Source organism: Chelonoidis abingdonii, chromosome 15 (genome assembly GCF_003597395.2).
Source record: "Chelonoidis abingdonii isolate Lonesome George chromosome 15, CheloAbing_2.0, whole genome shotgun sequence".
NCBI classification, from domain to species: Eukaryota; Metazoa; Chordata; order Testudines; family Testudinidae; genus Chelonoidis; species Chelonoidis abingdonii.
Genome location: NC_133783.1, coordinates 46,011,050 through 46,028,024, shown reverse-complemented (window position 1 = coordinate 46,028,024; position 16,975 = coordinate 46,011,050). Strand labels below are relative to the sequence as shown.

General features: G+C 40.8%; 1 protein-coding gene across 1 annotated transcript in view; it reads right to left on the bottom strand.

Annotated features, from left to right (window-relative positions):
* CPXM2 (carboxypeptidase X, M14 family member 2) overlaps positions 1-16,975 on the bottom strand; it is a 113,099-nt gene that overhangs the window by 38,281 nt on the left and 57,843 nt on the right. The window contains exons 5-6 of the mRNA XM_032796484.2: positions 4,853-4,937; positions 4,050-4,200 (exon numbers count right to left, since the gene is read on the bottom strand). Of these exons, the coding sequence (XP_032652375.1) occupies positions 4,050-4,200; positions 4,853-4,937 (236 nt within the window). The remainder of the gene's footprint in view (positions 1-4,049; positions 4,201-4,852; positions 4,938-16,975) is intronic.

The following is a 16,975-nucleotide window of genomic DNA, read 5'->3' as shown; positions in this document are numbered from 1 at the left end:
ACCAGAGTGTACCAGGCACTGGAATTCCTGGTTGGTGGCAGCGCTACAGGTTCTAAGCTGGTAATCAAGCTTAGAGGAATTCATGCTGGTACCCCATCTCTTGGACGCTAAGGTTCAGAGTGGGGAATTATACCATGACAGCATCTTAAAAGATTCAGTTCAGATAATTATTCCCCACATTGGTCCATAAATCAGACTATGGATCTCATAAGGAAAGATTTTCTTATGAGTTTTCCAGTGATATATATTGTAGTTTCCAGCCCTGGCTATTTCCAGGAAATGCATAAAAAGGCAAACATATTTTCAAGTTAGCTAAATTTTTTAGCATCTCCTGAATGTTTGGCTTGAGCTTTGGATGAAGATTTGTATTGGTTCTTATTTTGTCTCAGTTGGCCCCACAGCCCTAGAGGTAAAAATCTTTCTTCCAGTGATCATCCTTCCTCTGTAAATTGGTGCTCATCACATTTAAAATCAGGTTACTTATTAGGCACTCAAATAAGTACTTAAAAGGATAAATTCAATCTCTTATTATTCATATTCTTGGTCTTAGGCACCGAAATAAGTTTCATGATTTCAGCCCCCAATTGCCTTTAAGCACGAATAAGCTTTTTTATGGAATATAATGGGAGGCATGAGGATATTCAACACTTCTAGAAATCAGGAAACATAAATAGGTGCTTAGGTAAGGATTTAAAGGTAGGATTTTCAAATGCAATGAGGCCTACCTCTGTTTCCAATGAAGCCAGTTCAGAGTTACACCTCTTGTAACCTTTGACCTAGTGGTTAAGGCATTCACATGAGATTCAACAAAAATTACGAAAATGTTCAGATGTTGTTCCACCCAGTCCAATTGCCTACTGTATAAATCCCTATCAAAATCCTAAGCCTTTTCAAACATTCCAAAAATAAGCAACCCTCCATATTTAATGTGTATTTTTCACTGGCTATGATACTGTCTGCCTTAATGTCAAAGACAAACAAAAACAGCCACTGCAGAAAATGGCCCCCATAAATAACTAACATGCATAAGCATGTGTGATGTTGCACTCCATAATGCTTTATAGAAATATGCTTATGAGTGTAAATATGACATAACTGGAATATGTTTTATGCTAGATATACCATGTAACATATCTCTGCAAAGGTTATGATCTACTGAATATATTCATCCTATTTGTATGCATGTATCATTTTTGTATTCAAAGTTATCAATATTGGCTCTGTACTTGTCTGATTTTAAGTAACCTCAGTGAAGCATTTGGCCTGCTTCTTGAGAAAAGACTATTCCCAGTAAGTGCCCAATCAAGAAACACTTAAACTGACAGTGAACTGTAAGGGAACTATGAGCTTTCCTGGGAACATGGCATCAACCTGTAAAGTTCTGAGTCATGCATGGACATGTGATTTGCCCATGTGACTCCAAAACTCCATCTTGGAGCTGGATTCTGCATAGGAGAGGAGAGAAACCCACGAGAGAGGCTATATATGCCCCTGGGAAAACCCCTCCATTTTGTCTTCAACTGGCTCAAGAAGGAGCCTCTCCACCCCAAAGAGACTGGAACAAAGGGCAGTAACTACAGGGGTGTGCGGGATTGCTGGACCCAGACTAGAAGAAGGCTAGTCAATCAAAGAAGCTTATTGGAACATCTCTGAGGGTGAGATTACCTGCATTGTTTTCTACTGCATTAGGCTTAGACTTGTGTGTTTTATTTTATTTTGTTTGGTAATTTACTATGTTCTGTTATTACTTGGAATCACTTTTTACTTATTAATTAACACCGAGTATCTATTAATGGGGGGGCGCAAACTGCTGTGCATCTCTCTCTATCAGTGTTATAGAGGGTGAACAATTATGAGTTTACCCTGTATAAGCTTTATACAGGGTAAAATGGATTTATTTGGGGTTTGGACCCCATTGGGAGCTGGGCATCTGAGTGCTAGAGAGAGGAGCACTTCTTAAGCTATTTTCAGTTAAGCCTGCAGCTTGTGAGGGAGGTGGTTCAGACTTGGATCTGTGTTTGCAGCAGGCAAGCGTGCAGGGCCTGCTTTAGGAAGCGCAGGGCTCAATTCTAACAATTTTGACGGGGCCCTGGCAAGGATGACTTTAAAAAAAAAAAAGAAAACATAAAAAACACGGGGGGCTTGTACTCACCGGGTGGTGCTCCGAGTCTTCGGCGGCACTTCGGCAGTGGTCCTTCACTCGCTCCAGGTCTTTGGCGGCACTGAAGGACCCACCGCCGAAGTGCCGCTGAAGACCTGAAGTGCCGCCAGGTGACTAAAAATTAAAAAAGGTGCCTCTAGCCAGGGAAAGGTTTCCCACTGGGCGCAGAGCACTCTTAGGCGCAGGGCTCGATTTGGGGGAATTGGTGGAATAGGCCTAAAGCCGGCCCTGCAAGCGTGTCTGGCTCAAACAAGGCAAGGTACTGGAGTCCAAGCTGGCAGGGAAAACAGGATCAGAGGTAGTCCTAGCACATCAGGTGGCAGTCCTAGCACATCAGGCACATCTGTTTCCATTCTAATCCAAGATGAGAAGGAGATCAGAACTTGGCCACTTAAACCAAAGTGAAGGTGAGGTTGGGGTTACAAAGAGTCATATTCTGATCTCAGTTACATCATTATCAATTGACGTAACCCACTGAAGTCAAATGAGTTACTGTGAACTATCTCATGATGAGAAAGCAGAATTTGACCTTTGTCAATTGTAGTTTTTCCAGTATTTATAACATAGTTATTGTATTATTAAAAACATTTACTTTCCAAAGTACAACATTCTGCCTCTTTTCTTCTCTGGCTTGAATAAAGCAAGTTCAATTTTACAGAACTGAAAATAAACAGTTGTAAGAACTTTCCACCTTTCCTGTAGCACATGTTGCTCTCCACCATGGTATCAGTGTCATCTTCATTATCCCCTGGACAACACTATGCTTGTCCCTCCTGTGCGCTTGCGACTGGTTCCATGGTAATAAGAAGAGCTTCTCATTTACTTCGGTCTGACATCCAGTATTTTAAAGAAGGTGCCTATAGACACACTAACCAGAGCCAGGGAATATACTTCAAATGGAAATCTGAGGTGCTCATTACTGTCTGCTGGTCCACCAGGTTCTTTCTGCTGTACTTTTAATCAGTGGGATGACCCTACATCAACAGTGGAATTGGCAGCAGCAAGTCTCAGAACAGGAGCAGTTAAAGTAGTAATGATAAGCTCGAGAAAGGCGTTCTCTTTCTGTTTCTAGTATTTTTGAAAATACTATTCATAGTCCCCTGCAAAAAAAAAAAAATCTATCCCTAAAATACCAGAATTTAATTTTAAAGAAAAAAGCAGATGAAAGATTTAGAATGAGCAGTTGAAAACTGTAGAAAAGACTTGAACAAACAGATATACAAATATATATATCTATACACACATACAAATATCTATATATAAACCTGACACTAGGCTATGTTATGCTAACCCAAGGGCCGGCAACCTTTCAGGAATGGTGTGCCGAGTCTTCATTTATTCACTCTGATTTATGGTTTCGCGTGCCAGTAATACATTTTAATGTTTTTAGAAGGTCTCTGTCTGTAAGTTTATAATATATAACTAAACTATTGTTGTATGTAAAGTAAATACGGCTTTTAAAATGTTTAAGAAGCTTCATTTAAAAATTAAATTAAAATGCAGAGCCCCCTGGACCAGTGGCCAGGACCCAGGCAGTGTGAGTGCCACTCAAAATCAGCTCACGTGCAGCCTTCAGCACCCGTGCCATAGGTTGCCTACCCCTAACCCATAACTGAGATATAAGCTTGAGGCATTGTGAATTTTGAATGCCCTTTTTCTGGAATGGCTTGACTTAGTTTCCACCTTGTATATGGTACCTAGTTAAGCACTAGATATTTTTTGCATGAGTATGATTAATGAGCATTTAAAAGATCTTTTGTTGACTTTCAGGATGTGTGACTTCCGTAGTCTTAAAGGAAAATTGAATCATTTGCCAACATTTAAAATTTACCAAGAGTTGGTAAGTTTGTGGGCAATCCTGCCAAATGTAACTGAGAACTGTGCTTACCTGGCAGGGGGCAGCCTAAGATTTCCAGTCTCATACAGATGCTCCCTTCTTCGTACCATGACCGAGGGTTTATACGGATATAACGTGCAACAATTGGTACTGGCAGTTCATTGAGTACCGGAATCTCTTTCTCGCTGTTTCCTTCAAAAATCTATTCAGGTTCAGACATACAAAAACGTCAAGTTCAGTTCAACAGGGATCTCAGAACCTTTGGTAATAACATCTGGAACTAGATCAAACTCAAAGTTGGAATGAGATTGTGCCCTGACAGGTAAGTGAGGGGAACTCAGAGATGAATTGTTCTTCAGGGAGAACACGCTCTCAGCTCAAATATTAATGGGCCAGAGTAAAAGGGGAAAGTATCACAGCTCCGTCTTCCCCATAGTCTCTCTCAAACAACGTGCACCCAGCGGGCATCCTCATCTGCTGTAAATCAGTGTAGTTCAACTGACATCAATGGATTTACACCAGCTTAGGATCTGGCCCATGGAGGGAACTCTGTATTTGATCTATCCCCTCCTGTGTGCAAGGAGCGAGAGGGGGCCAGTTCTTTAAAATAACAGATGGTACCCTGCAGATCTACACTGCAGAGTGGGACAGGGACTGGCAGAGCTGGGGCAGGAGCACTCAGACAATGAGAAAGACTAGCAGGGATACATACCTCGTCTCCCTTTTAGCCTCACAGAGCTTCTCAAGAATATATACTACTACCTGGCACATCAAAAGTCAATATGATTCTTTTTTTCCCCCCAAGTAATGCTTTCCCACTATTCCTTGTGGCGCTCCTGTTCTCTGGTACTCACCATATCTCCAGATCCATTTTTGACAGTGATCCATGCATGACTGTCATTGCTCACCATTACTTTATAAGATGTCACCCAGTCACTCCTAGACAGAAGGCAAAGGGTTTTGTTGTTTGTTGTGGGGTTTTTTTTGTTTTTTTTTGTAAATTGATGCAAGTGTGTTTAATATAGCAACACTCATAAAACTGCTAATTATGGAAATCCCAATTGGCAAAGTAATGTCAGCACTTGGATAGTGAATTGAAATGCAGAGCTGGTTTTGGCAGACGATTTAAAAACCTAAGATGGAAATGAACAGCACAACTAAAGATAATGTTCAGGGTTTCCAGGAAGGGGATCAGCCCCCTCCTTCCCCCAGTGTCTAAACACATTCTAGCACTTTTGATGGTTTATCCAGACCATATGCATCAACTCCAGAGAATTTGTATTATCCATGAATGTTGCCCACCCCAGCCACAAAACATTATAATTCCTATTGTTACTGTCAGTGAGGATGAAAAAAGTAAATAAAGACTCTAGGAGTAAAATCCCCTGAATTTTAACCAACAGCATTTCCATTCAGTAGCTCAGCCTACTTCTAATAACAAGTTGTTTCCATTTCCAGGTGCAAAAATTAGGGGTGCATGAATCTTGAAAAGTTTGGTGTTTTAAGAAAGGGCATTTGAACTGAACCCTGAAGTTGGGTTCACAGCAGATGGAAAGGAACCAACCCCTACAGGTTCACAAAGAGGTATCTTGCAGAATACCCAGCAGACTGGGGCCCTAGCCAAGTGGGGATTTTGAACACTACTGCAATATGAATAAAAAACAGGAATAATATGGTCCAAGCTCCATAGACTTGAACTTTTTTAGGGGCCATCACCTTCTCTACTTCTAGTAGCCAGCCCCAGGCCAGGATCTCCCATTCTTACCTTATGACCCTTGTCTTACACAGCTAATCAGGGGTTTATGGAGGAGTAAGAAGCCACCGCCTCTATGCTCAAATGAATCAGACCTATCCAGATCCTGTGGTCAATCTGGTATGGAGCACAGCCCCTATTCACTGGTACTCCCTACTGTGAGTGGAGTTGAGATAGTAGAGGGGGGCAGGGAAAGGGTGAAGCATTGGCTCCAATGGCCCTCTACTCATGGACCAGGGAACTAGTCAGGTGTGAGAGAAGAAGTAAGCTACACCTTTTGAAGGGCAGCAATCACTTATTTCCTTCTCAACCCCTCCTTCCTGGGGAGCCAGCGTGGATCAGGGGAGTAACTATCTCCCAGAGAGGTATGTCTGAGTCACAGTGCCTGGCTGGGGTTATGCCTGGGAAGATGTATCTCATGAAGCTCCTTTATCTGGAGCTAAGCTCATAATTTAGTCCCCAGCTAGTTCTAGGAAGTACTATGGTTTGTTGGTGGGTAGTAAGGGAGGCTGTGTAGGAGCAAGATTTTATAATTGTACTATGAGAATTAATGTATGATTTGATTTCATCCTGCCAGCCACCCTTTTTGAATAGCAGAAAAAAATGACAGACCAGAACAATCCTTATGTCTGATTATGGTCACCCTTTGTTTTAGAATAAGTTATGTCTACTATGGTTTCCTATATGTATTACAAATTAGGCACTCTAATTAAATATATATTTCTTTGTTTTAAGGTTTAGAAAGTAAGAGACGGGATCTTGTATTGTGTCTATGTTAAGGAGATTAGAGGAACGTTGAAGGCCTGGGCCCCAGTGTAAATTGTTTTGATTATAAGATTTAGGAAGGCTTAATTTACAACGCCTTTTCTTGCTCAACATAAAGTAACCAGTCAAAAACTGACACAGCAAAATCCATGGACTTCAACAGAGAAGGAGAAAAGCAGGGTGCTTTGCCATAGGGTTTGGGTTCATCTTGCCATACTCCAGGAACATTGGATTGTGACCGACAGAGCCCGGCTCCCCCCTGTGATCAATCTGGCTGGTCATTAGATTAATCCAGACTCTGGACTGGTAACTATAAACATCAACTGGCAGGACTGTGTGTGTTCGTATGTGTGTGTGTGTGTGCACATGTGTATGACTGAAAAACATATGCTAACTGCTGTATTCTCAATAAATGTGGTGTTTTTGCCTTCTCCTCTATAAAAGAGCCCATGTGCTTTGTTTAGCATAACAGCTGGGTGGCAAAAGGGAGTTTCACCAGCTTTCTAGCCTTCTGAACAATCTCATCCCATGTTCACCAAACTTCTGCAAGACTGGAGACTGATGTTTTCCTCCCTCTTCCATCATGAGGTGACCTCCCAGATAATGAGTAAACCAACCCCTGCTAGCAAACATATAATGACTTGTGGGGCCTTACCTGCCACTGAATGTATCTTCCTCGTAGGAGTATTCCAATTAAAGTAAATAAGATTGTGGATGATAGTAAGCACGTAGGGCCAGACTTACAAAAATACTTAGGTACTTACAGATGCAGATAGATGCCTAGGGGGATTTTCAAAAGTGCTTAGGCAGGTTAGGTGCCTGCTCCCATTGAAAATCAGTAAGAATTAGGCTCTCAGCAGGACTTTCAAGAAGTAAGTAAGTAAGTTAGGTACCTATGTCCATCTTGTAAATCTGTCCCCCATGAGCATTTTCCAGACCAGTTAATTGATTTGTGTTTTGAATCAATATTCAGCCTTTAAAAAAAATGAACTTTGCCATTACTACTAGTTTAAACTGCAAAAACTTGAATATTATCAGAGACACTGGACTTTTTGCCTTTGTAATTCAAAGGTGAAAAAACACCCACAAAACACACACTGCTGCAGTATTTTTAAAATAATTGTTAAAATCCAGACACCCTACACAGAACACTGTATTAATTTTCTGTATCTCAATGCAGGATCTCTAGAGACAGGGGATTTACTGGGATATGAGTTCTGAAGTGCTATGCTGGCATCTCAAGTCTTTCTGACTGTAAAAGGATACAAAACAATATAACTAGCAACTTCAGAGCTCTGTATACATTCAGTTCACTTATGGTAGCCTCTCTCCTTCCCTGATCTTGCTAAATAATGTGGTGGTTGCCCTAGGAAAGCCACTGTGATCATAAATTCTACAGATTTGCAGAGGCAGATTTACATCCAGCAGAGATGGAAATGAGGACCAAGTGGTGTTGTCAGCAATAAAGGCCAGGTTCAATGTCTAGGAGTTCCTCTTAGCATTACACAACAGAACCGGTTCAAGACCTGCCCCACGTGCAGTTTACTGTCTGAATCCAGGGGTGCATTCAGATGGATCCACCTCCCACTTCTGGGAGTGAATGGGTAGTTCAGTGATGCTGCCACCTCTGTCGCTGCTTGACAGCATTGCAGTTGCTGCCACTGTTCACTGCTGTTGCTGCTAGCTATAATGCCACGTTCTGAGGTTCCACCACTTAGCCCAGTTCTTAGCCCAGCTCAATGGGTAAAAGGGAACCTCACTGCTGCTCCATTTGCTGCATCTTCTGGGTTGCCTTTCCCTGGCACATCATCCCCACTCAAAGTGTAAGTCTCAACCCCCAGACAAGCTTATCATTGATTTCAGCTCCAGTTGATCATTAAGAGCTGATCAGACTTCTGGTTTCTGTCTTTGAATGCTGGAGGGTGAAGGTCTAATAGTATCTAGGACTCCTTAAACAGAGTGCCCACCACCAGGTAAGAACACCTACACCTATCCCTATCCCCTTGCACTTGGCTTTGGCATCAATACTCCATGCTTAGTGAGTGAGCTTCAATTTAAGGTGATCTACGCTCAGTTAAGTTTCTACTTAGTACAGTTCAGATGTATACATAGTCATACACTAAGGATAACCCAAAACAGTCATAGTTGATCATTCTGGCAAAGCATGTCTGTCTGCTGATCACCTAGGCACAGTAGAGTATGTCTATGCAGATATAGTCTGCTCCTGGAGTCTTTCTTCCAAGTTCATCAATAGATGACAGGACAGAGCTCATTTCAACCCTAGCTTACACCAATACAGTTAATGCCGGGTGCAGAAATGGCACAGAGGAAGATCGCAAATTGTTATCAGTCTGCTTTCTAGCCAGTACATAGATCCAGAATTGTAATTGTTTGGGTTTTTTTTTTTATTTAAACATGGGCTTAAGCGCAAAAAAAAATATAATGTAAATGTCTATAATGATGAAGAGCTAACTAGGCAACAATAAAGAGTCTCGTGACCTCATCCTAATCCCTAGTGGATGCTTGTCCACATCACTGAGCCACCACACAGTTTAACACAATTCAGTATGACTGGCAGTGGCTCAGGACTGAAATAGCCATGATGTTGGAGATTAGATTACAGTACAAAGGGAGAGTTAATGCAGTCTACAATGGACTTGGCTCCAGCTGATCAAATTATTCTTTTGCTATCATCATAATCCAATTTAACTGCATTACAAACACCAAAAATGAATGGAAAATAAAAATGGGCAAAGAACAGGTTTGCATCCTCTGTTATAGCATGCATTTTCAATCAGAGATCTCTGAAAGAAAAAAGAAAAAAAAACATGGCAAGACAAAACAGATTTTTAGGCCAGGCTAAAATTTTCCAACACCTTTATATTAATGCCATTGAGAGAGAGACAAGGTGGGTCTTCCTCAGGCCTGAAGAGGTGCTTGAAAGTGTAAGCTCAAAAGCTTGTCTCTCTCACCAACATAAGCTCATCCAGTAAAAGCTATTACCCATCTTCCACCTTATCTCTCTAATAATCTGAGACCAACACTGCTACAACACCACTGCACACGCGCACACACATATACATACATATATATAGATGACAAAAACAGCATATTGGAATTTAAGTGAATTTCTGCATCAGATGGGAATTTGTAGTCAGAAGCAATTAAATATAAAAAAGTGTTAATATTAAAACGCCCACTATCCAACTGCTTCTCCCTATAGGCAACATTCAAAAGCTCTCAGGCTAACCACATGTGGGCCAATATGTAACCAAAATTAATTAAAATAAATATATTGAGTTGAAATCATGCAGCTTGTCAAGCAATGGGGTTCTTTTTTAATAATTGAAATTTTAAAATGTTTAACTTTTAAAATAATAAAAAAAATAATTGAGCTACGCTTTTGTGACCAAAAGCTTTATACTGAGTTTGGGTGAAATTCAACTCTTCAGAGAGCCTATGCACTCATAGCGTTAGATTTTTAGAAGAGCTCAGGGCCAGATTTTCAAGTGCCCAGTGCCCCCTATTGAGACCAGATTTTTCAAAAGAGCTCAGTACTTATGTAGGATCCGAATAAGAATCAGATTTGCAAAAGTACTCAGGACCCAATAGCTGCCATGGTGACACTTAAGGCCAGATTTTAAAAATAACCTAATCTCCAATGTACTGAGCTCTTTTAAAAATCTGGTGCTAGGTGCAGAATTCTTTTGAAAATTTCATTCTTAGGGCTCAAGTTGGATTTAATTAATTATTTCTGTATTCACCCAGTTGCCCAAATATATCTGACACTCTTGTTGATGCTGCAATTAATTATGAGTAATTGTATTCTGGTAGTGCCTAGAGACAGCACTGCTCTAGTGGTGAGAGCCTAAAGTAGCGCCGGGATTTCAGTTAAGAATCACATCCAGGGTAGCAGCCAGAGTCAGGGTTAGAAGCCATACCAAGGGTTAAAGTGGAGTTAAAGTAAGAGTCATGCAACACTTTACACTTAACCAGGTGTAAGTCTCAACCCCCAGACCAGCTGATCATTGATTTCAGCTCTAGTGATCACTAAGAGCTGATTAGACTCTTGGTTTCTGTCTTTAAATGCTACAGGGTGAAGGTCTGGAGTTAGGGCAAGGAAGCAGGAACAAGGAGCAGGATGTGGTAGCAGGTATGAAGTGGGAACCAGAGACTTTAATCAACATTGGGTTTAGCAACTAGCTGTTCAGACAAAGCAGCAACTGGCAGCTTTATACTAAGAGGTGTCCAATCATCAGTCTGCTGCTAGTGAGCTGATCCTGCAGAATCAGCATGTGTAGCCCCTATTTGCTGGGTATCAGCTGCAGTTTCCTTGTGTCCCATTGTGCTAGGTGCTGCACAAGTATATAACAAATACAGTGACTGGCTCTAAGCACTCTCAATCTAACTGAGAACATTTTTGTGCAGAGCAAGCTGTAAGTGATAAATGTTCACCTGGAAATTTGCTTTGTTCTGAAATGCATCCCTTACTACATTGCCCCTGGTGAATCTTCCTGGACAATAAATACAAAAGTTTGGTTCACCTTCACTTTACACTTTGGTGGTGGTTTTGGTGACATTTTCTACCCTTAATTGTGTCTCTTGCCTGTGTCTAGCATTTTGTTAACTGCTCAGTTGAGTAAATTTTCTTGGCCTCCTCATGTATCCACATGAAATTAGTATGTGCATACAGCACTTTGAATAGTCTCAGACCCAGGGGGGATTGTTTCAGAAAATCCCTCTGAAAAACCCATTGAGGAGGAATGCAAATGAAAATGTTTGTGTGCACAGGTGTTATGTTATTTAAAGTGCATATGCAGATGTTAACATGCATGCAGGTGTTAGCACCATGAAGATGCAGGTGCAAGTCTGATCAAGCTATTTGGCACAGGCAAAGTTGAGGCTGGCCTTTGAAAACATTAGTCCAGTCTATGAATGTAAGTACCAGTAATAACTGTCTGTCTTGTTCATCAGGTATCACATGTTGTATCATTTTTGCTCCAGCAAGTCAAAACTACTGATGGACAGTAGAGTGCACATTTTTTTAACCAAGCCTTAATTATCAAGGATATACACAGTAAGAGCAGCATATTGCTATCTGATCTCTGACCAGGAAGTGGAATGACCTTCCTCATAGTATTTATATATGTTTTATGTATACCTGTTTCAAAATGTTCCCATAAAAACAAGGAGTCTTCTGGCACCTTAAAGACTAAGCTATTTATTTGGGTATAAGCTTCCATGGGTTAAAAAACCCCACTTCTTCAGTCAGAGGTCATCTTACTCCTCTTCACTGAGGCTATATATCAGCACTGACAGAACTCTACCCAGTGCAACTGTTTTGCCTGTTGCTGTTTTAATACCTCTCAGCCTTACTGCTGAAAGAAAATTCTGTTTGTGTCAAACTATCCTCCCCACCTACATATTGCATGCTAGCTTAAATGTTCAAGAACACTCATCTGGGGAATGACAATTAATCTCTGATCACTGTCACCTAGTGATTCAATGAGCACCCTGAAAAATATTCTCAACATATGTTAAAGTCATAACAAAAAATATTTATAAACACAAGATGATGCTGTCTCCATCAATGGAATTGATGTCCTATAAATACACTTCAAAATAGGTAAGCAGGACCACCTTGCCTAGACCATCAGCTAAGTATCCTGAAGAGAGCAGTGATTAGGGCATTAATTAAATGGCCTCCAAGCTATGTTGTGTGTCATAGCTCCTCCCAGGATAGAAGAACCAGGAAGTGATATTAATATATGTACAAAATTGAAGTTAAATCAATCAAGAGCATTCCACATTTAAGCTGGTGAAGTCTTATTGTCTTTGGGCCAGATCTTTAGAGGTACTGTACTTGAGCACTGCTGCACTCAGCATTGCAACATGTAACTGATTTAGGAGCCTAAACCTCATTTTCAAAAGGGATTTAGGCATTTACACACCTAAATACCACCAATTTTCCTAAGTGCCTAAATTCCTTTTGAAAATGAGGTTTAGGCTCCTAAATCAGTTACATGTTGCAACACTAAGCACACCAATGCCTTTATAAATCTGGACTTTGTCCCTCCATTTCAAAATAAAACCAATTCAAACCATTATATGGTTCCATTAAGACAGTATCATAGAAGATGCAATATCAGTGCTACAGTTAATGCAAAGCATTCTTTATTAAGACTAGAATGTACTGCCATAAATGATATAGTTAATCTGTGATTATGTCAACACGATTATTGATTTAATTTTAGTTATTTAAATTTAGTTTTAGACATTTCCAGTGAAATCCTATTAGGCACGAAGGATCTACAGAGCCAACTTGATTTCGATGGTAGCTAGGACAATTCTTGCAGTGAGAGCTTATCAACATCAAGGAAGCTGTCACAATCTCCATATTCATGGCACTGAGTGGGAGTCAGGATAAATAATAGTTTGTAATGGTATGATACATCATAAAAGCTCTTTGCGTGTCAGTGCATAGGAGCTACTGATCTTACTACCGTATTTGGATAAGACATTGAGACATTTCCATTGAATTTGTTAGTTTTATTTAAACATGTTTGTAGTCCTCATGTAAGATGTAACTACTGTGCCTGTGAAGTAGCTAGTATTTGTAGCACTAACAATTCATCTACATTGAACTATACTAGAAAAAAATAGCTACATTATAAGTATAATGCAGAACTGTGGTTTCCTGGAAATGTGTAGTAACTTGGGGTAACTGACTGTGGAAGGATAACCACCACACCATATCTAGATGCTGATACAGTTAGACTGACAGACAATGTATTATCATCAAGTAAAACATACCCACAATGCTTTACATCCCAAGTACTGGAAGAGAACATGATTGGTAATTAAGACAAGGTCCTGGCCCTGCCTGACATAGCTGCACAGTAGGAGCAGGGAGCCTGCACCTTTCACAAAAAGACCACAACATCTGTGTTCAAGGAAGTGCACTGGCTGCTGGTAGACCTGCTATTCCCTGGGTGCAGCTTGCTTAAAAAAAAGAATGTGAGGTGAGGAGAGGCGTATGTGGATATATGGTACATAGCACAGAGCTGTCTGGTGAATGAGGGGTATGTACTCTAACTTTTTAAAGAGAATGTCACAAATTACTCTCACTCATGATGCAAATGGGAAGCTCTGAGAGTCACTGTGACCTTCCAAGGCAGAATGTCTCTATTTCCTCCTTGGCATGGTGCAATCATGAAAAACAGCCTTTACAATATCAGGGGGTAGCCGTGTTAGTCTGTATCCACAAAAACAACAAGGAGTCCGGTGGCACCATAAAGACTAACAGATTTATTTGGACATAAGCTTTCATGGGTAAAAAAACCTCACTTCTTCAGGTGCATGGATCTGAAGAAGTGAGATTTTTTTTACCCACAAAAGCTTATGCCCAAATAAATATTAGTCTGTACCGTGGCACCTGACTGCTTGTAGCCTTTACAATGGAACTAAGTCATCATTAAGTATTATATTCTGAATCAGTGCTGCACTATTGAATCCATAGTATGCAAGCAGATGAACTAAATCTCAAAATAAGACCTAACAGAGCTGCATGCACACATTTGAAAGAGCATATTTTTCTACAACTTTCCATAAGAGAAGAGACATCAAAAAGTACTCCTCCACTTTCTAAAGTAGCTGCTATTACTCAAGAAAGATCTTGGAGACACCATGGATATTTTCTGAACATTTCAGCTCAGTGTGCAAGAGAGGTCAAAAGGCTAACAGAATGTTAGGAACTATTAGAAAAGGGACAGAAAATATGGTAAGGCTACTATATAATCCATGGCACACTTACACCTTGAATACCGTGTCTAGTTCTGGTAAAAAACAATATAGAGGAACTACAAAAGATTCAGAGAAGGGATACAGAGATGCTCAAGGGGATGGAATGACTTCCACATGAGAAGAAACTAAAGATTAGGACTGTTCATCTTAAAAAAGAGAGAGTTAAGGGGGGGATATGATTGAGGTCTATAAAAATCAAGCATTGTGTGGAAAAAGTGAAGTGTTATTTACTCTTTTCCACAAACACAAAAACCCGGGATTAACCAATGAATTTAATAGGCAGTAGGTTTAATCAAAACAAGGGGAAGTACTTTTTTCATACAAAGAACAATTAACCTATTGAACCAATTGCCATGGGATGTTGTGATGGCCAAAAGAATAACTGGGTTCAAAGAAAGACTAGATAAGTTCATATACAATAGGTCCATGAAAGGCTACTAGCCAAGATGGTCAGGGATATAACCCTATAACTACGGCGCCTCTAAACCTCTGGCTGCAAGAAGCTGGGAGGGAAAGACAGGGTGGATCATTCCAACTGCCCTATTCTGTACCCTCCCCCTCTGGTATTGGCCTTTGTCAAGCCAGGATACTGGGCTAGTTGTACCATTGGTTTGACCTAGTATAGCAAGTATTATATTCCCCTTGTTCTTATTGCCACAGGAAGCCAGAGTAAGTGACAGATCCAAAGCGTTCTGAGGAATCCTTTCAATAACTTTGGGCACTTGCATAGGCTACATTCCATGATCTAGGATGGCAACAGCCATGCTATCTTAGGTAGACCGAGCTTTGTTACAAAAATATATTAGTTACTTTGTACTGCAGTAACTTCTCATTTTGAAATGAATGTTGGTTTGAAATGCTTTATCAAACTTTACCCTTTGCTGAAAAGAAAGATTATGCTTTTAAAAAAAATTTGTCAGGGCAAATTCTTCCCTCAGATACATGTGCAAAAAATTCTATTGATACCAGTGACATTACATGGGTGTAGCAGAGGGGACATTTGGGCCAATAACATTTACAGCGGTACTTTGGATTTTTATATTCAACTATTACATATATTTTTAGGTAGAACATTTTCTATTCCTGTGAAAAACAAGTGAAATAATCTAGTTGTAATCGGGGTGGGGGGGGGACCACATGTTTTGAAACTGCTAATGAAAGCTATTCATGCTTACTGAGGGGACAGCATATCCCATTGTACAAATGTTATTTTTAAAAATACCCCTAAAAGGTCAATCCTGCTCCCATTTTAGCCAGCAGAAATTTTACCATTGACTTAGATGGCACAATACTAGGCTCTACAATTGTTAAATGACCTTATTTAGTTAGTTTTAAAATACTGTGAAGTTATAAAACTGTGCCAAAGATCCCCTTAAAACACTGCCCTTGAATTTACCAGGCTAGCAGATGGAGATATGAGTTACCAGGGTAGCAGACACAAAGGCATCAGACCAGATATTGAAAATGCCAGTTTTTCATTTATTGCTTTGATTCATCATTGAAGACACTACAAGTAGTGGAAAATAACTGTTAAGCAGTTCACCAAATCACAAATAATTATGTCAGGTCTTGAAATATGCACTGAACCAACACAGACGTTTTCATTTGCACCTGTATATAAAGTATGAGCCTCCTCGTGAACCACTGCAGCCAGCCACAATGCACCCACTGATTTCAGTGGGAGCAGAATCAGACCCAAAGTCAGTTCTGTTGAATATTTATCATTGTTACAGCACTGTTGATGAGCAGGTCACAGTCAGAGAAGCTACTCAGTAGGAATGGTAAAGTGGCTTCCGTGTTTATTTTCTCTTGTTTATATCTTCCAGTTCAAGAGGATAATTGCAGCTTTTAGACACTCTTCCCATTGGAGGAGGCTGGGAGCTGCATCAGCTCATGAGGGATTGTCCTTCAGTTAGGCACAATCCTACCCCAGAGCTCCAGGGTGAGCAGGGAAGTGAACACACTGTCACACCCGCTACTGGGCTCAGTATGCTCTCCTCACAGCCAGTGAACTCCAATGCCCAATGTAAAAGTGGGGCAGGGCTACAGTCCCACTTCCTCCCCACCCCACTTTGGTGGATTTGTGCCTCAGGGAGTGCTAGGAACAGTCTCTGATCTTGGGGGGAACACATGGACTATGCTTTTGCACTGGGGACTGAGCCCATGGCATGGAGATAGGGACCATATTTAAGAGTGGGGTCCTGCTCCATGCTGGCCCCTGCCACACAAAGGAAGGACTTGCAGGAGAGACTCTGTCCAGACTGAAATGCTGATGAACCCCTGTCAAGGTAGTATCCCCACTCTGAACCTTAGCGTCCAAAAGATGGGGTACCTGCATGAACCCCTCTAAGCTTAATTACTAGCTTAGAAATGATAGAGCTTTCACCACCCAAAAATATAGTGTTTTGGGACACTTTCTGACTCCTCAAATCCCCTTGGATCTTAACACAAGGAAAGTAAACCCTTTCCCCCACCGTTGCCTCTCCCAGGCATCCCCTCCCTGGGTTATCCTGGAAAGACTATACAGGTTCAAGCTCTGTGAATCTAAAACAAAGAGGAAATTCGCCTTCCCCCCTTCTCTTTTCCCCCTCACCACTCCCTGAGAGAGAGACAGATTCCTAACACAGAGAGAAATCAGGCTTTTCTTCCCCCCTTC